A 23,695-nucleotide genomic window follows, 5' to 3' on the forward strand; every position below is an offset into this window, starting at 1 on the left:
TAGAAGAGGGAAAAACAAAAATACATATTATATAAATAATATATTTTTATTTTTTAAAATAAAAATAAAATAGTTTAAATAAAATAAAAATAGAATTATATAAGACGTCCAGTAAAAAAGGTGCTAAAGTAATTAAAACACACTAAAACTCATAAAGGTTCATAATAAAACAATAAAATGATAAATTCTATATATATCAAACCATAAAGAAGGGTTGTGGTCGGGTTTTGATGGGAGACACATAATAATGGGGAAACCTTTTTGGGCACAGCACCTGCGGGTGTTGCATTCTCTCATCCCCACATCTCCGGCGTGTTGTTAAAGGGCGGAGCTACAGCGCGAGGAGGAGATGCGCGTGAAGAGGAAGCACAAATAACCAAATAACAGGAAGCATTTATTCCCACTTTACAAATACCCTCGAGCCCCGACTAAACAAACAAGGCACGCGCGCGGAGGGCGGACATTGGAATTTAAGCGGGGTTTAATTTCCTCCGCATCCTCCTCGGATCACAGGAAACCGTCCGCCTCCGCCCCTGCTGAGGGAAACAGATGGAGAAACAGGCCGGAGCTGGCGGAGCGGCCGGGGCGGCGGACGGAGCAGGGCCGAACAGAAAGCCCTGGGGCTCGCCGACAGCTGCACCATCCGCCGGGGAAACCCTGGACAGGTGAGCAGGCTCCATGTTCAAAGATACGTCGTATTTACGGTTTTCGACAATATTAATGTCCAACTAAATATTGCACGAAACATTTCCCGAATCGCGATAGCTGTGTCTTAAATTCGGCTTGGAGCCAGTGCGCACAATTCCTGTATTTCAAATTTTGCATCTGTTTTTCCGATAAGTAAAGGCTACATTATATTAGCAGGATTTTCAATGGAGTTTGGCGTAACGGTAACGTACAATACAGCAGCTATAATGAGAGTAGCTAACGGTGTAAAGGGTACAAGTGTGTTTAAAGCACTATTCTGTGTGAAAACGGGGAGACGACAGCTACATGTTGTCAAACTCAACAGTGTCGTCCAACAGAGGGTTAACACACAGCTAACAGCTAACGTTAGCTCAGTGAAAACACACTTAGCTTAAACGTTAGCTAACTTATAGCTAATGTAGATTACAGTATTGAACACCAGGCGACGCCAACGGTGTTTACAGATGCAGTACAAAAACTGTTACATTTAATTCTATACATTTTAAATGAAATTATCTATTATTAAATGAAATTGGGGGCATATATCAAGCCATTTTAGGGTTAGTTTAGACCTTTTTTTATAGACATTTTGACTTGTCAGAACAGAAAAAGCACAGGTTTGTTTAATATAATTAAATACGGCTGCTTTTATTTTATGCGGCGTTTAAGTGCTGTCGGAAGTTTTGTGTTCATGAGCTTTGAGGTGGTAAAGTGGGAACAACGTGGAAGTACAAAGAAGATGGGTTGCATTTAAATGCTAAGAGCGTTTAAACAAGAGGTTGATAGATGTTTGCAGTTTATTCATGTTTTTATGTTTTCAAGATATTTTATATTATATATTCATTTTAATATAGGTCACTACATGAGCAGCAGTTAACATTACTACCATATTACACTTTACATGTGATCAAAAATCTAGATTTATGTCATGAATCAATAAAAAGTGGCTTACCATAGACCAAACATTGACTTTTACCCGCCATGTTTTTGCATTTATGACGTCAAGTTGCTAACTCCTGTTAACATTGTTATTAATGTTAGTATACTCACCTGGCACGCTTTAGAGTTAAAAGTTTGCTTGCTTGCTACAGCTATTAGATGCAGATATTAAAATGTGCATCTACTAAAAGTAAATAATAGCTACTAGGAGCAAAATTTCCATATATATAATTTTTACCTGCAATTGTTGACACTGTTTCCATGCTTTCCGCCATTTCTGCTCCCATGAAACGTCACGCAAACGTCACAGTTCGGGTAGCATCTAAATTTCCCAATTTCATACTTGTAATTAACACTTTGGAAGGCCTTTCATGTGTTCATAACTCATAATTAAGATATTTCTGGAGAGCATGTGAAGGCAGCATAAGAGCGTTTAAGGAGAGATTGATAGCTGTTTCCAGTTTAATAATATATTATTTTATTTTTCATATATTTAATCTTGGCCACTCTGCATGGTCAGCAGTTAACATTAATACCATATTACACTTTACATGTGATAAAACATTTATATTTAATATGTGAATTGATGAAAAAGTTTCTTGCCATTGACCAAACATTGACTTTTACCTGCCATGTTCATGCATTTTTAGCGCCGAGTCAGCAGTTTCTGTTATAAAAATTAGTTCCAAGTTGCTGAGTTTTTTTCCCCGACGATGACGTTTTTCTCGTTTTCTTTCTTTTCAGTCCAACAGGTTCTCATGTGGAGTGGTGTAAACAGCTGATCGCAGCCACAATCTCCAGTCAGATCTCAGGATCAGTCCCACCGGACATCGTGATCCGGGACAACAAGGTAGCTAAGACACGCACGCACACACTCGAACACACTTCAACTGCTGATAGTGTTTCTCATCAGTTTGTTTTTGTAACCTGATAGGCCAGGAGGAGACCAGATCTCATGGTAAGGCTGCATAAATGGCAGCATGTGTGTACCTGAGTGTGCTGCAGAGCTTTGTGTCATCACTGTACGTGAATGTTCTGTATCACAGCTGCTGGCGTTGTTGGATCAGCTACTGTTGAGCTGCTATGCAGTTTCTCCTCTGCTTTCAGCCTGTCAGCAGCTAAGCGCATTTCTGTTTTATTGATCATCAAACTCCTTGTCCAACCATTAGAGTGACTTAGGAGACGCAACATGCTTTGGTGTGCTCCAAGCGGCAACCTTCAGGGCTGGAAAAAGAAAAATGAAGCCAGTGTTGGAGTGTCACAAAGTGCAGTTCCTCTAATGGCCACTTGAGGCTGGCGTCACGATCGAGTCACTTTCCATAGACATCCATGTTAAAATCCTAAAGTTAAAGCAGAAATAAACATGTTTACAGCCATGTTTATTAGCCTCTATGGCTAATTTCCATACACACACACACACACACACACACACACACAGAACTCACTTGTTGAAATTCTTCCAAATATGGTCATTTCTGGCTGCAAAAAAAGATTGCGACAGTCTAAATGCCAAATTCTAGGGTTTATAATGCAAGTCCAAAAACTAATGGGTTTTGGACTCTGCTGTCACCTTCCCTTCAGGAATTTGGGAGCTCTTTTTTTGGGATTGTTGTAGCCTAAAATGCCTGATTTCACAGCAGCATGTCTAAAAAAAAACGCAATGTTTGTTGCTGTGTTCTAAGTTTTTTTTTGGCAATTAAATTGCATTAGCAGGTGAAAATTGAAACAATAGTTGCGTTTTTATTTCTGTTATTTATTGATAATGTAGTGCAGCTTGTTTTAATGAGAGAAAAAAAATGCAGTTTTGAGTTTGTTATTTATACTACACTAACATCACCACTAACCATCCATATTTAATCTAACTCACGTGATTCCTGCAGCACATTTTATAGATTTGGATGGCTGTGACATGTTTCGATCATTCTCCGGCTGTGTTTTGCGTACAGAAGTGTTTGTTGAGTGGATGTTGCTTCTGTTTTACCGCAATGTTGTGCACAGTGCGAAAAATGCTTTCCCAATCAATGTGAAAGTCTGTGAGTGAGTGTGTGAATAAGTGAGTGAATGAACTGCTGCTGAAACCTAAAGGAAACCATGATGATTGGTCAAATCTGAGAAAAAGTTGCGATAATTGCACAAAATTGCGCAGAATTCACAGGGATTGGTTGAATTTGTATTAACTGTAGCGACGACAACATCCTGGAGAGACTGATTTTTTTACAGTCTGTGGGTTAGCCCTATGAGCAGGATATAAACTGCTGAATTTACTAAATACAGTGTAATCAGTTCTATGCATTAGAATGTGTAAAACAACAAATTAAGTGTGTACAAGACAGACACGCACAGCTTTTGGTCTGCTGACTAAACCATCCAAGTAAAGCTGTGCAGCGGAGCTTTGCCAGCCTGCCATGTCATTAAAAAATATTATTTCTGAAGGCTGTTTATTTCCTGTAAGCCACAGAAACACTGTAAAACTGTGTGCCAGCCTGGTACACTGAGGCTTGGTGAGGTTACATCACTATTTGCGACCCATAGCCAGCATGTGCAGCGTGCCTGCTAAGTATGCAACATACTGACCTGAACCTCCCCTGACACCAGATACTTCCTCTGACCCGTTGGGCTGTGGTCAAGTAATAAACGAAGCCTGCTGACAGCAGCTTTTAAATACAGCTCCAGATAAGAGGAGCGATGGGAGCAGGACATATTTTAACTAAAAGCTCCCACAACTTTTAAACAAATGCACAGTCATAACCTTTACATCCCAGAATAAAACAAAATAATTCAGCAAATGTGACCAGTAAGTTCAGTAAATTACTTTGAAATAGTGTGGTGAAGGGATTACATAATTTTGTAGGCCAGCCCTGAAGTTAGCATCACACTGGTTCCTTTGTCAAAAACCTCATGGGATTTTCGATTATCGCCAAAAATAAGCTCTGTGACAAATACAGGTTTATGAGATGTGAGATGATCTATGAGACGTGTTTTGTTCAGCATGATAATCTTCACAAATGAACACAATTTCTGTCTTTTGAGGAGTAAGTGAAATCGCCAGAGGCAAAAAGCTATTGTTAGGTTGTAAACCAATTCCTTCGAGGTCGCACTTTAACGTGGCCACCCTGAATCATTCAACTTATGATTTGATTTAGCGCGCTTAATTTTCTACAAAACTCTGTCCTGCTAGCGTGACCTGATCATCACGGCTATGTCAATTGCTAGTCTCACATCGTTTTTCAAAGACGAACGAAAAAGTGTGTGTCCAGTGTGATGACGTCTAACGTCCCCGACAAACACTGCAGTCTGATTTAGCCTCGTTAGCAACCGCCTTTTTTAAGACATGTAAAACCTTATAAGTTGAAAAATTGGGTTTACACGGATGTATTCTTTGTTGCAGAACAAAGCGTCTATATATCTTAAGCCTGTGTTAACCACAGACCTTATAAAAAGGCAATGTACTGAAAAACCATTCAAAAAAAACCCAGAGACTTTGAGACAAGGGAACCGGACTCACTCCATGTTTTAGGACTTCACCATTCTATATAGGCAAAAAATACCTAAATCATAATAAACATTTTTCTCGGGTGCTTCTTTATTCAGAGATTTGGAGATATCTGTCCCTGAGATTTCTGCTTCCATTCCAACACTATGGCAACATACTGTAGTTTGTGTTGTTCACACAGTGGAAAAATGGTACAAACAAGACATTAGAAGTGTCACAAAGTTTTCGAGGTAGGGTGCTGTTCCCTTTGGAATAAAGTGATGTGCCATTTTCTGCTGCTTGGTTTTGAATGTGCATTCACAGATAACGTCCTGCAGCCCTCTTCTTCTACTGTAGCAGCTTCCAGTTGTTGTATTTGTTTGGATATTTGAATCCATGTTGTTGCATTTGCTTTGGGCTCCTGTGTGTTTGCACCCAACTGTCACCAAATACAAAATGGCTATGTTGCACTTGTTGATATTTTAAGTTTCAATGATAGATTTTGCCAGAGGTAAAAATAAAAAAGATGTAATTCCACTGTAGAAATAAGAATATCATTCTATTTCAGTGAATGCAACTCAGTAAAAGTAACTTTCAGTTTAATTTCAGACAGTGAATGTAGTTGTTTCCATGTCATGTGAACTACATTTGTTTTGTATATGTGTGTGTGTTTCCTGTGTGTTTGGTGTGTTAACCTCCAGATGTCCAAGAGGCTGAATCCCAGGGTAAGAGTTGAAGTCTCCATCAGCTTGTCTTTTGAAAAAAAAAAAAAAAAACAACCCAAAAAACATGTATATACAGAATTTTAGTTTTAACATTACTTCACTTAAAGGGTAACTTCAGTATGTTTTAGCCTTGACCCTTTTTCCATGTTTTTGTGTCTAAGTGACTAACTGGAACAATAATTTTTGTAATTGGTCCAGTATTGGGAGAGAGTGCTGCAGCTGAGAGCGGTGAAACCAACTACAATGTTACTTTAATGGGCAATTGTGCCCATTATCATTTTAAGTTTCTAATACTTGTTTTTGCCATAGACAGGCTCAGATTATTATTTTTAGTGTCCGACAAGTCACAGAAATGATCCCTACAGAGATAGACCTTTTAATGAAAGAGTAAGATACTTTTTTTTTCAATCAGAAACAGCTTAAATTGCTATTGCCAAACCCACCAGAAAACCACCAAATAATCAATAATTTCATCATCATAAAACACACTTCATTCAAACTGGACAAGCAAAATAAAACTCACAGAAACCACCTTGGGTTGTCTTTGTATTGTTCTAACAATCACCAAGTCTTTGGAATAAAATAAACCACCCTGTTAAATGTGAAAACATGCTGGCTGTATAAACACTAAAATGACTGTTTATTTAAATGGTGGGCTTGGAGATGGCAGATTTAGCCTGTTTCTGTTTAAAATAAAATATCTTACACTAGTAAGGTCTATCTCTGTAGGGATCATTTCAATAATTTTGTCAAGCACTTGTAATAACACTCTGAGCCTGTCAGTTGTGAAAACAAACACCTTAAATAAACTTAAATTTTGAAGTTGGGTGATGGTAATGTTGGAGCTATATTTCTGCTTAAACAAAAATATTCTTACTCATTTACAAAAAGATCTATCTCTGGAGGGATCCTTTCCATAGATAGTCAGACACACACATCATAATCTGAGCCTGTCAGTGACAAAAACCAGCACTTTGAGGGGAAATAGACTGACAGTGCAGACATGCCCGAGTGGTTACACTGCTGTCATTCCTGCCACAGCCGACTGCAAGCTCTCACTCAGTACTGGACCAATTTCAAAACTTGTTGTTCCCCTAAATCACTTGGATTCAAAAACACGCAAAAAAAAAGGATCAAGGTTAAAAAATACTCAAACTATAGGCTAAATCTGCTTTCTAAATATTACTACTGTCCTTGTGGTAAACAGGGCTGTGACACAGTACATTCAGTTGAAAAAACAATGTAGGATTTATATATGGGTGAAATACACAGACAGGAATAACCAGCCAAATAATAAATGATTGTGCATCACTACACTGGCGCATAAAGAAGAGTCGTCACAGAGCGTGTCGTGAACTGGCGGCAGTGAATGCTCACTCGCACAACACTTTGCTCCAGTGTATTGTGAAACATTACCATGTGCACAGGCCTCTTCATGTAAAGTAAACCGGATGTGATGTCGTGGTGTTTGTAGATGAATTCTCTTGGGGCAGAGGTTAACTGCTTCCTGCACAGACCATCAGCACTTCCTCCATCAGACCTTCTGTAGACATCTCTGCCACCTCCAGCTCACTGTGTTTCTTCTTTTCTTTCTCTCTCTTTATTCATGCTCTTTCTTTGTTCTTTATCCAGACACTCTCTCTCTCCCTCTTTGTTAGCATTATTACATGAATATGAGTACAAAATAAGAATACCACTCCTCTGCAGTGGGTGTGAATGCTGAATATATCGAGTGCTTCCAGGGTCCAACCTCGTCACCTCCTACATGAAGCTCAGCACAGCAGAGAATGACCGTAATAACAGGATCCTACAAACAGAATAATGTCTGTTTACTGTATAACGTCTATTTTCCTCTGTCTCTCACTTTCTCCATGCTGGCTCTCTCCGGCAGCAAGATTCACAAGATGAAGGGCTTTGTTACCACGGAGAAAGTGACTCTGAGCATCCTTCCAATGCTTCGGCAAGTCTCTCTCTGTCTGTCTGTGCTTCCTCCTCTTCACCTTCTCCTCAATCTTGCTGCCTTCACGAGCTCCTCGGAAATATCGTATTTACTATGTTCACGTGTTACGAGCACATGAAAGGCCCTTCAAAGTTGTCACACGAGTGGAAAATTTGGAAATTTCGATGATACCCGAGTTTCCAAGTGGTGACGTTCGCATGATGTTTCAGGGCAGCAGAAATGGCGGGAAGCATTGAAACAGCGTCGACAATTGACTGTAAAAAAATGATATATTTACAAAGTAGTTATTTTGGTCCAAGTGGCTGCCATTTATTATTATTATTCATTAGTTTCATATTTTAGTATCTGTATCCATTAGCTGTAGCAAGCAAGCAAACTTTTAACCATAAAGCATGCCAGGCAAGTTAGTATAACATGTTAGTATAAACATTTTTAACAATGTTATTTTATGATACGAGTTGCTGACTTGACGACATAAATGCATGAATGTTTGGCCAGTGGTCGGCAACTTTTTTATTAATTCATGTATTAAATATCAATTTTTGATCACTTGTCAAGTGTAGTAGGGTATTAATGTTAACTGCTGTCCATGTAGAGGGACTGAGATTAAATATAAAGATATAATATGTAAAATATATTTAAAAAATCATATATAAAAATACAGTTAAACCTCAAACCATCAACCTTTTGTTTAAATGCTCTTAGCTCTTAGCTCTTAAAATGCAACCCAAATTCTTTGTAGCTTCCATGTTTTTCCCTCTTTACAACCTCAAAGCACATGAACACAACCACGGACACTCTGAACTTCCGACATCTCATGAACGCAGCATCTTTTCTGGTGCGCATGCCTCCTCCTGCACCTCCTCTCCTCTCTGAGCTTCCTGCAGCGCTGCTGTCCTGAGGAATGACAGCAAATGAATAACACGTGTATAAGGTTGCAGTTTGAAAGACGTTTGCACCAGTCAGAGAAGGTCTCATGAAAGATGCTGCTGATATCACATCACTGCAGCACTGGCATACTTTTTCATTTGTTGCTGAAGGGATATTATAGAAATATAACTCACATATGTGGTGAACATGATTAATTAGCTGACTACAGAGAGCTTAACATACTCCACATTCTTTCATGCAGCCTTATGTCTAACATTGCCATAACATCATGAAATATTCCTGTTATTTCTCTGTCCTCTGTGTTTATGCCTTGTGATTTTATCCACATAGTTTGCATTCATCATATTGTAAAAAAAAGTTACATAAAGTCGAACGAGGGCTGGGCAGTATATCAATATTAAGTCTTTATTGTGATATGAGACTAAATATTGTCTTAGATTTTGGATATTGTAATATTGCGTCTTTTACTTGCAGTAAAATTACACCAAAACATTGCAAAAACCTGACTGTACCAGACTGTTCTAATTGTTCTCTCAGTTATCTTTACATACGTAGTCATTTTTATAGCTTAGTTTTATTGATGATTATTTATCAAAAATCATATTGTGTAAATATTTCACGAAAGCACCAATAGTCAACCCTACAATATTTTCACAATATCAATGTATTTTGTCAAGAATATTGCAACATTTGAACTTCACCATATCACCCAGCCCTCAGTTGAACCTTCAGCACTCTTCCCATGCAACATCGACCCATTTTGAGTTTTGAATAATGGATGCGTCTTGTTGCATCTCCTGTGTTAGTCCATCACTGTGTATGTCTAGTGTGTTGTCTCATCAGACTTGGAAGGGCATGGCTCATGTCTCTGTCCTCGACTGGAGTGTGCTCTCTAGAGTTAACAGCGTTTGTTCACTTCATTCACATTCATTTATTTGTGGCGCTACACAATGATTAAAACATCCACTGCCACAGGCGGGCCAATATAAAGATATTATATCATATCAAGATATAAGACTATATATTGTCTTAGATATTGAATATTGCTATACCATAATATGGAATAAATTGTATATTTTCCTGCTTTTAAAGGTTGCATTACAGTAAAGTGATGTACTTTTCTCCACTTATCAGACAGTTTTACTTGTTTTAATACTTGCCTTTACCCACTCAGTCATTATATCTGCTGCACTGTGTCAGCTGCTCCTCTCATCCCTCAATCTGGCCTGATCAACTCTGAACCAGATGAAAAGATTGATTCTCAATCCTAAGACTCAAGCTACTGAAACTGCTGCTGAGGAGGACAAAAGAACTCATGAAGAGTTCTGTCTGTGCTACGTTCACAGATCCACAAAAATGTCTGAATTGAGTTCGATTTCAGTTCTGTGGGAAACACTGACATATCTAATGCTTTTCCTGCTGGTCTCACTGACTGCTCTGTGTTCTGTACAGAACCTTCCAGCTTTAAGATACGGGGCACAGGCCACAATGTTCCAGAACCAGGTTCCTCTGCTGCCCGGAGAGACCATCCAGACCACAGGTAAGTTCACCTCATCTGTCCCTGACCTCTGTGTCCATCAGGCCAAAAAATCAGGCCCAACTCTACATGAACTCGCACAGTTCCTGTCCAAAGCCGACCTGATTCTGACCCACAGTAGCAGTTTTGGGCCCAAGCCCGTTTATCAACCCAAATTTGTAAAAAAAATAGGCCTATAGTATCGCGGTATCCTACTGTTCAAAACGTTATAATACGACCTTTTATTAATGCCGATACAGAGCGTATACTCCGGCATGGAGCGAAAATACTTTCGTTACACCACAGACAACACGAAGCCCGTGTCTAAAAGATCAAAGCGTCTAGTCAACAGACACACCGACTTGATTAATGAATTCAAAGAACGACAGGTTGGTTAGAATGTGATAAACAACCTGATTACATGCCCCCATACGTACATACAGAGCAGAGACCTCCGTCAATAAGGAGGTGTATTTTATAGTTTGTAGTTCGATAGTTAGTTGAGTCTACTTTAGTGCACCGCTGCAGTGAGCAGGCCAATAATCCTGGGTTTGTGCTGTTAGAGCCTGATCACAACATGGCAGACCTACATTTACTGTCATTTGGTGTATTGTTTTTATAGACTATCAAACTGAATTATTAAACTATTGAAGCTAGCATTGCCATAATTTATGTATCTCTCCCACCCCACAAGGCACCCAAACACATGCCAGCAAAATCTGCATAACTCAGCTGAGGCAGCCTTACCTTCCAGCTGTGAGCGAAAACAACACAACATGGGATAAAGACTCAAAGAAAAAACAAAAAAAGCAAAAAGAGTGAACAGAGCAGCTAAGTTAATCTTTTTGGATGAAGTGCCCATAATTGATTCAATAAATCCCCTCAGTAATTACATTATAGCACCCTCTTGTGTGCAGTTTAAATTGAACACTTTGTTGACTGCCAGACAAGAAAAAACTGATGGCTTACTGCCAGAGTTCCATTAAAAGTTTATTTCTACAATAATAATGTTAAAAAATGATAATAAAATGGCTAAAATGTAGTGTAAATACCTATCCTCTGCCGTCCCGTTTGAAAGACCTTCATTTCTGTCCTGTCAGGACTATCATCTTATATATTATGTCATTACTTTTCTTGGTAGTAGGTTTTTGCGGTGGTGTCGTTTCAGTATCGGTATCAGAATTTTGGTGTTGTGACAACACTAGTCTCCACTGAAATTTCAATTTCAATTTAATTTTTTTTGTATACTACAGCCCAAACCTGACGGTTTGTGGCAGAGTATCAAAGCTCTAGTGTCCATATTCATCGTGTGTTTATGTAGCAGACAATACTTTGAAAACATCACAGTAAATGTGCATATTACTAACCTGCCGACTAATCAATACCTTTGTTTGCGTGTGTGTGCTGACGTGCAGTAAAGGATGTGATGTACATCTGTCCGTTCAGTGGTCTGGTTAATGGAACTCTGACCATCACAGACTACAAGCTCTACTTCTCCAGCGTGGAAAGGGTACTTTACTCATTTATTATTCACTACCTTCAATTTACCATCACACGGCTGTTGTTTCTCTGCATAACTGTGTCTTAATGTCCATCTGTGCGCCTTCAGGAGTCTCCATTTGTCCTCGATGTGAACCTGGGAGTCATCAGCAGACTGGAGACCATCACCGTCCCCAACCAGGGAGAGAACACCAAAGGACTGGAGCTGGTCTGCAAGGTAATGCAGAACCAACAAATCCTTTCAGTCATAGCTGTGATGAGTCAGCAGTGAAACTAATGGTTGATGTTCTGATGTCTTCCCTGCACTAGGACATGAGGAGTCCCAGGTTCGCCTATAAGACGGAGGAGAGTCACCCAGACGTGGTGGAGCTGCTGGCCAAACACGCTTTCCCCCTCTCCCACAGCCTGGTCAGTATTAATACCAGTAAAATGTCAAATATGATTGCAAAAAACTCAAATCATGATAACGGCAGTATTCTGACCTGTTGATGTGATGACATCATACTGTATGTAGAACGAGCATGAGAGAAAGTGAAGTTGCTACTGACTCCACCGGTTTAACATCAGTCATTCAGTTCACATAAATTCCAAACGGAGGAAGTTCCCGCAGCCGGTCTGTCATCTGGAGGTGGTTCAGTTTCAGGAGGGCAGATGTGGAACAGATTAACTATCCTCTGCAAAATATGCCACAAAACGATGGCCGTTAAACGCAGCAGTACCTCAAAACTGTTCCATCATTTTAAACACCACATAGTAGTTTAGTTCATTTTTTTTTCCACATAATAGAAAGCACAATGAGGAAAATAAAATAAAAAGTACATGTGAGAGTGTGCTAGAAAGCTATACTGGCTTATATAAAAAAACACACCCAGAAAACATTTATGAATAGTAAAATATTACCAATCATAACATCAGTACATTTAGTTGCTAAAAATACAAAGTGTCACAGTAAAGTATAGGGTTAAAAGTAAAGAACATTTAAAAACACTGCAGTCAAGCTGCAGCTTCCACTTTCAAAAAGATGTACAAACAATGTTAATCTATGTGTGTTTTAGTAAAACGTATTAATGAAGCATACAGAGATTATATTAAACAATACATTATATAATTAATGTATTGTATTATATAAAATTATATAACACAATACATTAATTAATTAATTAATTATATAAAACAATAAGTAAACAATAGATCATTTATTTAAAATAATCAATAAATTAATTGATAATGAAACAAATTCAGATAAAAAGGAGTTGCTGTGTTGCTACATTGTCCTCAGGTTAACATTTTTCAGTTTTTGTAATTTTTGTTTCAATATATCAGTAGTGTAAGTATGTTGTTTTTGCATTTTTTTATGGTTTCAAAAAAAAAATATATTTTTTTTTAATGTATTTTTTATCTTATAAAGAAAATCCTTTGTAATCCAGGCGATTTCACTTCAATAAATTGATGAACTGTTTGTAAAGTGCATGTAAATGTGTTAGTGAGTTAATGCTGACCTCTGTCTCGTGTTTCTGTGGCAGCCTCTGTTTGCCTTCCTGTACAAAGAGCAGTTTCCTGTGGATGGCTGGAAGGTGTACGACCCAGCAGCAGAGTACAGACGTCAGGTAAAACACACACACACACACAAGCACACAAGTCAGCTCTCTGCTGCTCTCATCTTTTCTTTTAAACACAAATACTGTATTTTTATTCACTAATTATTTTCTAACAGCTTCACTGTCATTTTTTGTAAATATTTACCTGTCATACACGTTGTTGTAATGGTTCCCCTCCGTGTGTTCGTGTGCGTTCCATCAGGGCCTCCCTAATGAGAGCTGGACCATCAGCAAGATGAACAGCACCTATGAGCTGTGCGACACCTACCCCTCCGTCCTAGTCATCCCCACCAACATCGCAGACGAAGACATCAAACGGGTGGCCGTGTTCAGAGCTAAACACCGCATACCGGTCAGTCTGAGGAAAGACACATGTCCACATGTCCGCTGACAATGACTGTTTGATCGTGCCCTCGCAAACAGCAGTCCAAAAATAATCTGTTAGACCATTTTTATCTGCTCTTTCCTACAGCTGCCCAGGCTGATCACAGTACCATAGCTTGGGGCCAGTATTGTAGCTACATTATTTGCTAATGTGTGTGGAAAATTAAGATACTATATCTTATTCTGTTCATGTCGTGTATATTTCGATTTGTGAATCCTCTTAATGTCTTAAGGTTTAGGTATCAAGCCCACTGGTTTCTTCTGAAGATGTACAGTATATCCAAAAATCGGATCCTGATCCATCTGTCTCCGAGCTCTTTGTTTTTGGGTTGTGCATCTGTCCCATTCTTGTGAACATCATATCTCAAAAAACGCCCTCGAAGGAATTTCCTCTAATGTCCACTTGTACTCATCGATGAATTGATCAGATTGTAGTGGTCATAGGTCAGATGTCAAGGTCACTGTGAACTTGCATCCGTCTCATTTTTGTAAAGATGATATCCCAAGAACACCCGGAGGGAATTTCTTCAAATTTGGCACAAACGTCCACTTGGACTCAACAATGTACTGATTAGAATTTGGTGGTCAAAGGTCCCCGTGACCTCAAAAAACATGTGATTGTCCATAGCTAGTTTTTATCAAACATTACAGGAGGAAATAATGCATTTGATGGGGACTGTTTTCAGCTGCGGATGAATCAACATGTAGTGCTGTCATGAGTATCGGTGGCAGCAGGTCGCTCTGTGAGATTCAATCAGAATAAACTACATTTTGTGTGTTTATAAATTAACACGTCTCCTCTCTTCCTGCAGGTCTTGTCCTGGATTCACCCGGAGTCTCAGGCCACCATCATACGCTGCAGCCAGCCGTTAGTCGGACCTTCGGACCGCCGCTGCAAAGAGGACGAACGCTTCCTCCAGATCATCATGGACGCCAACGCCCAGTCCCACAAGCTCACCATCTTTGATGCCCGGCAGAACAGTGTAGCAGACACCAACAAGGTACAGCACTCATCCAGTCCTCCTCCCTCCTCAGCTTCATATTACACACTCACTGAATTTGCTCTCTTTCTCTCTTCAATTCCTCCACCGCTGCTGCCTCCGTCACCTGCAGGCAAAGGATGGAGGCTATGAGAGTGAGAGCTTCTACTCAAACGTGGAGCTCAACTTCCTTGAAATCCCCAACATCCACGTGATGAGGGAGTCTCTGAGGAAGATGAAGGACGTGGTTTATCCCACCATAGATGAAGCTCACTGGCACTCTGCCATCGACCAGACACACTGGCTCGAGTACATACGGGTACGGCACACCAGGAGGAATACCTGTTTTTATTGCCTCAAAATGAGTAAAGCAGTTCACTCTAGTGTGTGTGTGTGTGTGTGTGTGTGTGTGTGTGTGTGTGTGTGTGTGTGTGTGTGTGTGTGTGTGTGTGTTTTTAGCTGTTACTAGCAGGAGCAGCAAAGATAGCAGATAAGCTGGAGTCGGGGAAGACGTCGGTGGTGGTTCACTGCAGTGACGGCTGGGACCGAACCGCTCAGCTCACCTCTCTGGCCATGCTGATGCTGGACAGTCACTACCGCACACTCAGAGGGTTCCAGGTCACACACACACACACACACACACACACACACACACACACACACACCGCTTCACAACATCAGCTGTGTACTGTAATTTTAGTCTGAATGACATCATAATGTGCTGTGTGTGTGTGTGTGTGTGTGTGTGTGTGTGTGTGTGTGTGTGTGTGTGTGTGTGTGTGTGTGTGTGTGTGTGTGTGTGTTTGCAGGTTCTGGTGGAGAAGGAGTGGGTGAGCTTTGGACACAAGTTTGCTGCTGTAAGGAAATGTTATTGTTCTAACTACATATACATGAACATGAGCTGCTGCGTACTTCGACTGTGTACTCACATGTCTAAACTCGATTTTTAATGCAGATTTTATTGATTTTAAACAAAAAAAATAAAAGATAACATTAAGAAACAATTGAACAACAGCCACATTTACCACACACCAACACCCTAACAGTCAGTGCAACATAAAATCACAATGCACAGCATAAAAAGACTAAAAGTAAGAATAAAATGGGTATGGATGCACATTTAAATTGGTTCAAATAGCTAAATGTACAAAAAAAACAATAGCAGTGAATCTTTAAATCATACTGTAGAGTGTACTTGTGAGCAAATGGGAGGAACTTATCAAGAAGTTTACAATATGATGATGACGATTCAGTTCCCTGGAAGGCAAACATAAAAGTGTTTCAGTTTTCTCTTAATTGTAACCTAAAATGAACCATTTTCCTAGAGATTAACACCCAGAATGTGGAAATAAGTTTGCACTCCTGAAAAATGTACTATTTTCCAGTTAACATGATATCAAGATAATTTGTTTTCTCAAGATGAATTATGTTGAGAAATCAGCCCTGTTTTCTAAAATCTACATAAGCAATTAAGCAATATCACAAGAAAACTAGCTTTTTTATTTCCCCAACAGCTAAATAATTGTCCTGCAACATCAAGATCACAAAAGCCATGTGTGTTGTGATAAATTATCTTGCTATCTTGAGAAGTCGGCCCGTAGTTATCCCAAAAGTTGGCTTAAAGTAACCCATTATTAAGAGAAAACAAGCTTTGTTATCCTGAAATAACAAAATAATTAACTCGTGATCTTGAGATAACAAAAGCTGTTTTTCCTCTCATGATAAATTATGTTATCTTAAGAAATCTGTACTTTGTTTTCTAAAGAATCAACATAAATTTGCAGATTATCACAAGAAAACTTGCTTTGTATTTCAAGATAATGAAATAATTATCCTGTGATGTTGAGATCAAAAAAGCTGTTTTCTTGTGATTATATTGTTATTAAGAGAAAATGGCCCTTTGTTTTCTTTTCAAGATTAAAAAAACTTAACCTGCCGAAAAAAGAAATCCAGTTTTATCTCAAGATAATGAAATAAATAACTTGTGACCTCGCAATAACAGCTTTAAAAAATAATTGCAAGTGAGGCATATCTTGGCCTCCGTACAATACTACATGTATATTGAAAGTATCGGTTTCTGTGTTGCAGCGCGTGGGTCACGGTGATGAGAACCACGCTAACTCCGAGCGCTCGCCTCTCTTCGTCCAGTTCATCGACTGTGTTTGGCAGATGACTCGGCAGGTCAGACTCCAAATCATATTACTCATTTTCAAACCGATTTGCATGTCCATGTAGAAGCTACCAAAGCAGCTCAGTTACATTTCTTTGACTACAGTTCCCAGCAGCCTTTGAGTTCAACGAGCTGTTCCTGATCACCGTGCTGGACCACCTCTACAGCTGTCTGTTTGGTACATTCCTCTATAACAGTGAGCAGGAGAGGACAGCAAAGGTTTGTTCCATTCTTCTGTTAGCAGAGGTAACAGCCTATAAGAGTCAGATTTAACTGGTTTTTCTGTTCTGTTCAGGAGGTGCAGACCAAGACCATGTCCCTGTGGTCCTACATCAACAGGTAACTCACTCAACAGCTTGATAATATTAGGCAGGTTTCCATTAAACCTCAAAATGCACAAAATGAAAATGCAAAAATAAAATATGCCTAATAGAAACATGTCAGTTTTGAAAAAACTCCCATTTATCACAAAAAAAATGTTCAAGCTCACAGGAGGTGGTATTTCAGGCTATTTGAGAAAGCCATATTTGGCAAAACTGCAATGGAAACACTCTTTTGACTTTTCGAGGGGACATGATGCTATGGCTATGTGCTTGTCAGTAGGAACTGGCTCCCTCATGATGCAGCAGGAGCTACAAGAGCTGTTATTGCATCACATAACTCTTTAAAGTTGATGGGATCATCTGGAAGTTTTGAATCCACAATTTCTCTGTGAAATCGTGGACTATCACCTCCCAGAAATCCCTCATACGTGGCCGCTCCCACGTATAAGGGGCTCGCCTTTCCATTATGGCTCCATAAAAGGCCTACGTGGCTTTGGATTGGAAATAATGGCGGCTAGTGCGGTGGCTGCAATAGATATAAAGCTGCTAATGTTCAACATCCATCACCATGGTTACTGGGATGTTATCATCAGAAAAGTCACAGAACATCACTCAGTGGAAACACAGTCATCTCGAAATTGTGTTTTATTTTCAAAAATCTCTCTTGCATTTTGTGTCAATCTGTAATAAAAACCTGTCTAGTGACAGTGATGGCAGCGATTCTCTGACTGTCCCCTGTCGTCCCCTAACAGCCAACCCGAGGACTTCACCAACCCCTTCTATGTGGACTATGAGCACCACGTTCTGTACCCGCTGGTTTCCTCCAGACACCTGGAGCTGTGGACCGCCTACTACGCCCGCTGGAACCCTCGCATGAGACCACAGGTACACACGGTGTGGGGGTTTAAAGGGACAGTACATTAAAGGGACTATTTTTCCTCACTAATGCACGCTTCCTACTGCACGGTGATAAGGCCGGTGGGTGAAGTACCATAGAGAGAAAGTAGTTCCTACACAAAACTGCTGACAACAAGGTTTGTGAATCATGATTTTTGGAAAGAGACATTACTGTCGAGTTTTTCAGATGTATTTTTTTAGCGCTTTGAGCAGCACAAGCCGAGTGCCATCTAGTTCCGATATATTTGAGAGAAGGCAGAAATCTCTGCGGCAAATATCTCCAACGCTCTGCAACTCACCCCAAAACTATCAAGACTGATAAAAAGAAGACAGGTAAGGGGAAAATTCCTGTTTTTTGATTTGGGGTGAACTGTCCCTTTAAAGGCGGGATGTAAAGGGTCTCTATTCTGTCATGACATCATGCTTCTCAAAGAATATTATTTTGATATCACACTTCCTAAGAGAATTTTGATTTTACTTTAATTTCATGCCTTTATTTTGTAGAATTAAAGCTTTTTTTATATTATATCTTTTCATGGAAAAAAACATCCAGATAACATAAAGCTGTTTCCCCAAAATTACAAATCTACTGACATATTTTCTTTTTTTTGTATAATTGTAACGTTACTCCTACTTTTTTTTCTTGTGATATTCAAGTTTGCCTTGCAGTGTTTTTTCATTTTCTTGTAAAATGATGTTATTGTTTTCTTAGTGAAACCACAACTCCCTCTTACAATATTGATTTGAACTTGTAAAATTTAAATTGACTTATAATATTATTCAGTTTTCTTATAAAATGATGACTTCAATCTGATGATATAATGCAAAGACTGCAAATATAGTCTATGATTTTCTGCGTTACTTCTCCAAAAAAAAAGCTGAACTCATTATGCTTTTATTTGCAAAATTACTACTCAATGACAGCTGCAGCTGAGGTTTGTTTTAGTTATTGATTAATCTGCCATTTTTTCCCTGATCAATCAATTAATCCCGTAGTTAATAAAAATTTTGAAACTAGTAAAAAACAAAAAAAAAATCACAATTTCCAAGATGCAAATGTTTTGTCTTAAATCCAAAGCTGTTTAGATTATTTCCATAGAAGAGCAATGCATCATCTATTCACGCTTGAAACAATGGAAGTTTTGACCTGAAACCTGAAATTGCCTTGATTTCTTTCAAAAACAGAGAAAGAAGGCAATTAGTAACTTTAAAAAATTTTCTTTAGAAAATTACCCAAAAGTAGCCAAACAAAAATAAAAATAAAGTAAAACAAACAAAATAGGAAATGACGATGACGAAATGAAGTGCTAAAATAAAAGTAAAATAATTTATATATAAATAACAATAATTTTGGATAATAATAATTAGTGTGTGTGTGTGTGTGTGTGTGTGTGTGTGGTTTTTTTTTTTGGTTTTTTTTTCAGGTGCCCGTGCACCAGGCGCTGAAGGAGCTGCTGATGCTGAGAGCGGAGCTGCAAAGGAGAGTGGAGGAGCTGCAGAGAGAGGCCTCCACACACTCCCTGTCCTCCTCCTCTGAACACTCGCCCTCACACAACACTGGGACCCCCCTGCACACTGCTGTCTGACACACACAAACACACACACAGTGAATGCATGTTTTAGCCTGATCACCATAAATATTGATGTTTACAATGTGAAGGAGGCTTTACAAAGAGATTCCTAATTTTATATTAACATTCATAATTACATTTTAGCAAAGTCGAATCTCCTCAAGATGTTTGTAAGATTAAAAAAAAGTATTTAAAGAAAGCGTTTAAACTAGCCTGACACACCTATGCTCATTATTTATATTATTTAAAAATCTCTAAATTGAGACTGACCAGCCTCCCTTGCATTCAATTCATAGGTGGTTTTTTTGTATAAAAGATATCTTCGATGTGTCTCAGGGCTGTTATTGACATGACTGCAGAAGGCTGCCAGTAACGTAAAGTAAATAGTGAGCTGTGCCATAGTTCTCTCCAACATCATGAGCAGAAACCTTCACATTGTCAGGTGGAAAAAAAAGGGACGAGAATCTCTGTTTTAAATAGGAATCACAGAAAATAAGAATCATGCATTGTAATCCCTAACCTACCTTCCACCTGCAAACGCTGACTGTTAGATGAGCGCGGCTCCCGGCACCAGGCGGGTTTCCATTAACCCTCAAATCGCGTAAAATTGAAATTGCGAGAGACTGACATCTTCTTAACTCTGATGTGAGACAAAGAAATTACAGCGATATGAGATTGGCTTTATTGAGTGGCTGCAATAAAAATAAACCTGCTAATGTTTTAGACATCCATCACCATGGTTACTGGAATGCTATCTCGAGGGGAAAGTCACGTGACATCTCGAGAGAAGTCACATAATAACACTCAGTAGAATATCAGTCATCTCACAATTGTGTTTTATCAAAATTTCAGAACTATCGCTTAAGTTATACGCAAATCTGTCATGGAAACCCGCCCACTCTCTTCATCACCAGGACACTGCCTTACCGTACATGTTTTCCTTTTTTTTTGTATTCTACTTTCTTAACGTTGCCTTTCCAACCATGTCACTGCTCCCTCGTCCCCCTCACCTCGTGTCCTTAACTGTGAATCGTTTGTATTTCTAATCAGTGTTTGTCACAAATGAACCAAACTGCAGGTGTGTGTGTGTGTGTCGAGCTGCTCCCAGAGCGTCTGACTGAGCTGACTCAATGACTGAAGGCAGTAAGTTCACACAACAATGTCAACACAAGTATGATTTTTAATGAGGACATGTAAATTATTAAGATATTTTTATGTTGTTATTACAGCGGAGATTTAAAAGTAACCATAAATACACACTCAAAAAATTACTATGTATATTTAGTCAGGGTTAAGTATTTTAATTACATATGAAGTTTTTTTTCGAGTCAAGTAATGCTAACAAACCAAAAAAACACTGTTTATTTAAGTATATCAAGTAAAACAGAGATAAACAGACTGAGAAGTTCTGTAAATTCAGCTCATTTAATGTATGTTATTTACTTAAATAACATTTATGCCATTGTAATAAATCCCACATATTTTAAATATGTTAATTTCACTCAAAAAAGTTATGTTATAAGCACATAAATTATGTGTAAACATCAACATTTCTGAAATACATAGAATTTTTAGTTTACTTTATTAACGTATATAAGGTAAATTCTATGAGCTACTTACATTCATTGTAATAGTAAATTGATATCAGTTTTGTTTCATAAATGTTTTTTTGTTTATGTTAGAATTACTTGACTCAGGTGGTTGAAAATTGTCTATGTAATTTAAATAAAACCAGAAAAATAGACCAAATAATTTCCCTGAGTGCATGATCAAATACAAACAATCCAAATTGAGTGTGAGATACAAAAGAAATATATTATACTAAAAGATTATGGTCAAAGAAACCAGAGAACACTTTCATTTAATTTCTTATATGATAGGTCAATTATGTAAGCACAATTTATTAATAAGCTCAGTTTTCTGTAAATATGAGCTGCAATTTGTACAATCAACCCTAAAGTTTAATGTGCTCTGTAAAGATTTCGGTACTTTTAACTCCGCACTCAGAATGTGGTTCTCCAGCTTTAAAGTAGCTGTTTGAGAGACTGACAGGTTCCCAGTTAGCCAAAATGACCCGGCCCAGCAATGGCCAAAACTTGACACGCTGGATGAAAGAAGTTGGGCGGAGTCTAGTCGACCGACTGGGTTGAGAATTGGGAAGAATGGCGCCCCAGAATTGAGCCAGATAAACTGTCCTGCGTCCATGATGATGCTGCCATCACTGGGTTGTCATCCAAAAATGACCTGGCCCTGTATCGGCCCAAACTCAGCATGCCCAAAGACGTAAGCCGGGCTGCGTCCGGTAGCCCCACTTGGCTAAGAACTGAGGTGAAGGATGCCCCAGGATAGGGCCATAAAAACTGGTCATATTGTGGCTGCTGACTCTGCCATTACTGTGTCGTTGCAATAAATACACTGGCCCAGCATCGGCCCAAACTCGGCACAGTGAAAGAAATATATCTGGCTGCGTGCTGTAGCCCGACTCAGCTGACACTCCAATGAATGACACCGCACAAGTCGGGCCAAATAAACCCACTTGATTCTGTCTGCTGACACTGCCATAACTGACTTATTACCAAAAAAATATCTGGCCCAGCATTGGCCCAAACTCAGCACGCCAGAAACAAAAAAGTCAGGCGGTATCTGACTGCGCTAGCTGAGACTCTTTAAATGGGTCTTTAAAGGGTTGTTGCTTCACATGTGCATAGATACGATGGGCAATACACTTTTAGCCTATTTATTAATTATGTTTTATTGTTTATGCTGTTTTTAGTTCTATTATTTTATTGTCCTTTATTATTTTTATTATTTTTATTTTTATTGTCTTTGTACAGCACCTTGGTCGACTCTGGTTGTTTTAAAAGTGCTTTATAAATAAATCTGATTGATTGATTGATTGATTGAATGAATGACACCTCAGAATCAGGCCAAATTAACTGGCACAATTCTGGCTGCCGACATTGTCGTGAACTCGGCACAGCAGAAGAAATAAGTCAGGCCGCCACTGGTTTCCCAATTTAGACAAGACTTGGGATGGATGATAGCCCAGTGCTGACAATACCATTACTCTGCTGTTATCAATCTCCTGGCTCAGCATGGGCCCAAACTCGGCATGCTAGAGGAACTAAATCAGGGGGCTTGCAGTTTTGTGATATGGCTGAAATTCAAGAGAAATGTCACCTCAAAATAAGACCAAATAAATCAACTTAATTCTGGTTGCCAAGACTACCATCACTGGGTTTAGCTGGCTAACATCATGTTAGCCTGGATTACTTAAACCACATCTAACGAACAGGGCCTAGACTTTGTTTAACCCTCTCACACCTCTTTTTAAAAAATTTTTCAGTGTAATGACGTCTGTTTTTGTCATAAATGTAACCTATCAATCACACTGTACCTGTGGCATGTGTATCGTGCAAATCTTTTTTTTTTTATGTAAAGAACGTGTCTAACCATGAAAAGTTAACCCCCCTAATGAGCCATAATCACTTCTGACATTCCATTTTAAAAAATAAAAAAAAAGAAGAATCCGAACTCCAGTTTCTTTTTTTGTCTTTTTAAATGGTTTATTTAATAGTTCATATTAGTAACAAGTACCTGTAACATATTGCCAAAGAGTTATCATAGTGGGATAAGAATGAAAGCAGAGTTCACTTTTACACTTCAAGCAATGGAGACTGTCCAACATTCAGTCATCAGGAAGACGCACAGAGTTCAACACTCAAAAGCTACAAGTAAGCGTGTGTACAGTATGTGAAGAAAAGCATGCATCAGAGTGTGTATGGAAGCAGTATGCTGTTGGTGTGTATGTGTTGTATGTGACAGGTGACCTTGCAAAGCCAGCCCTCCAACAGCACAGAATTCCTAGCTTTGCTGGGCTCTCATCGGGTTTTTCCTCAAAATCGTAACAAAGTAAGGTTGCAGGATTTTGGCTGGCTTTGCATAACACAGTGACAGGCACTAGAGTGGACTGCAGGGAGAGGACAGTGTGATGTGACCACATTCGCATAAGCTGTCTTCACTCGCACGCGTTTATCATGTAATACAATGCAGATTCCATACAGACCTTTACAAAGTGAGCT

At 39.0% G+C, this 23,695-nt stretch overlaps 1 protein-coding gene across 7 annotated transcripts; it reads left to right on the forward strand.

Moving 5' to 3' along the window:
• The first annotated feature begins 303 nt into the window (after positions 1-303).
• On the forward strand, positions 304-23,147 carry mtmr1a (myotubularin related protein 1a). 7 transcript variants are annotated; one of them, XM_088073315.1, is made up of 20 exons: positions 304-665; positions 2,371-2,476; positions 2,561-2,584; positions 5,800-5,823; positions 7,715-7,783; positions 10,127-10,214; positions 11,606-11,700; positions 11,800-11,907; positions 12,000-12,098; positions 13,214-13,297; positions 13,491-13,640; positions 14,485-14,673; positions 14,786-14,971; positions 15,112-15,270; positions 15,462-15,509; positions 16,741-16,833; positions 16,928-17,041; positions 17,118-17,161; positions 17,898-18,030; positions 19,467-23,147. In XM_088073315.1, the coding sequence occupies exons 1-20, from the start codon at positions 550-552 to the stop codon at positions 19,626-19,628; spliced, it is 2,091 nt and encodes a 696-aa protein (XP_087929441.1). In that variant the 5' UTR covers positions 304-549; the 3' UTR covers positions 19,629-23,147. The 7 variants fall into 7 exon arrangements, with proteins under 7 accessions (XP_087929441.1, XP_087929443.1, XP_087929444.1 ...); XM_088073317.1 differs by lacking the exon at positions 5,800-5,823; XM_088073318.1 differs by lacking the exon at positions 2,561-2,584.
• Positions 23,148-23,695: the final 548 nt, after the last annotated feature.

The sequence above is a fragment of the Plectropomus leopardus genome, chromosome 23 (assembly GCF_026936395.1).
Source record: "Plectropomus leopardus strain MGB_pleo_1.0 chromosome 23, ASM2693639v1, whole genome shotgun sequence".
NCBI lineage: Eukaryota > Metazoa > Chordata > Actinopteri > Perciformes > Serranidae > Plectropomus > Plectropomus leopardus.

Coding starts and splice junctions, on each gene's coding strand:
- mtmr1a (XM_088073315.1), top strand. CDS start 550: ATGGAGAAACAGGCCGGAGCTGGCGGAGCGGCCGGGGCGGCGGACGGA. Junction 5,824..7,714: donor CCAAGAGGCTGAATCCCAGG/GTAAGAGTTGAA, acceptor TCTCTCCGGCAG/CAAGATTCACAAGATGAAGG. Junction 11,701..11,799: donor ACTTCTCCAGCGTGGAAAGG/GTACTTTACTCA, acceptor GTGCGCCTTCAG/GAGTCTCCATTTGTCCTCGA.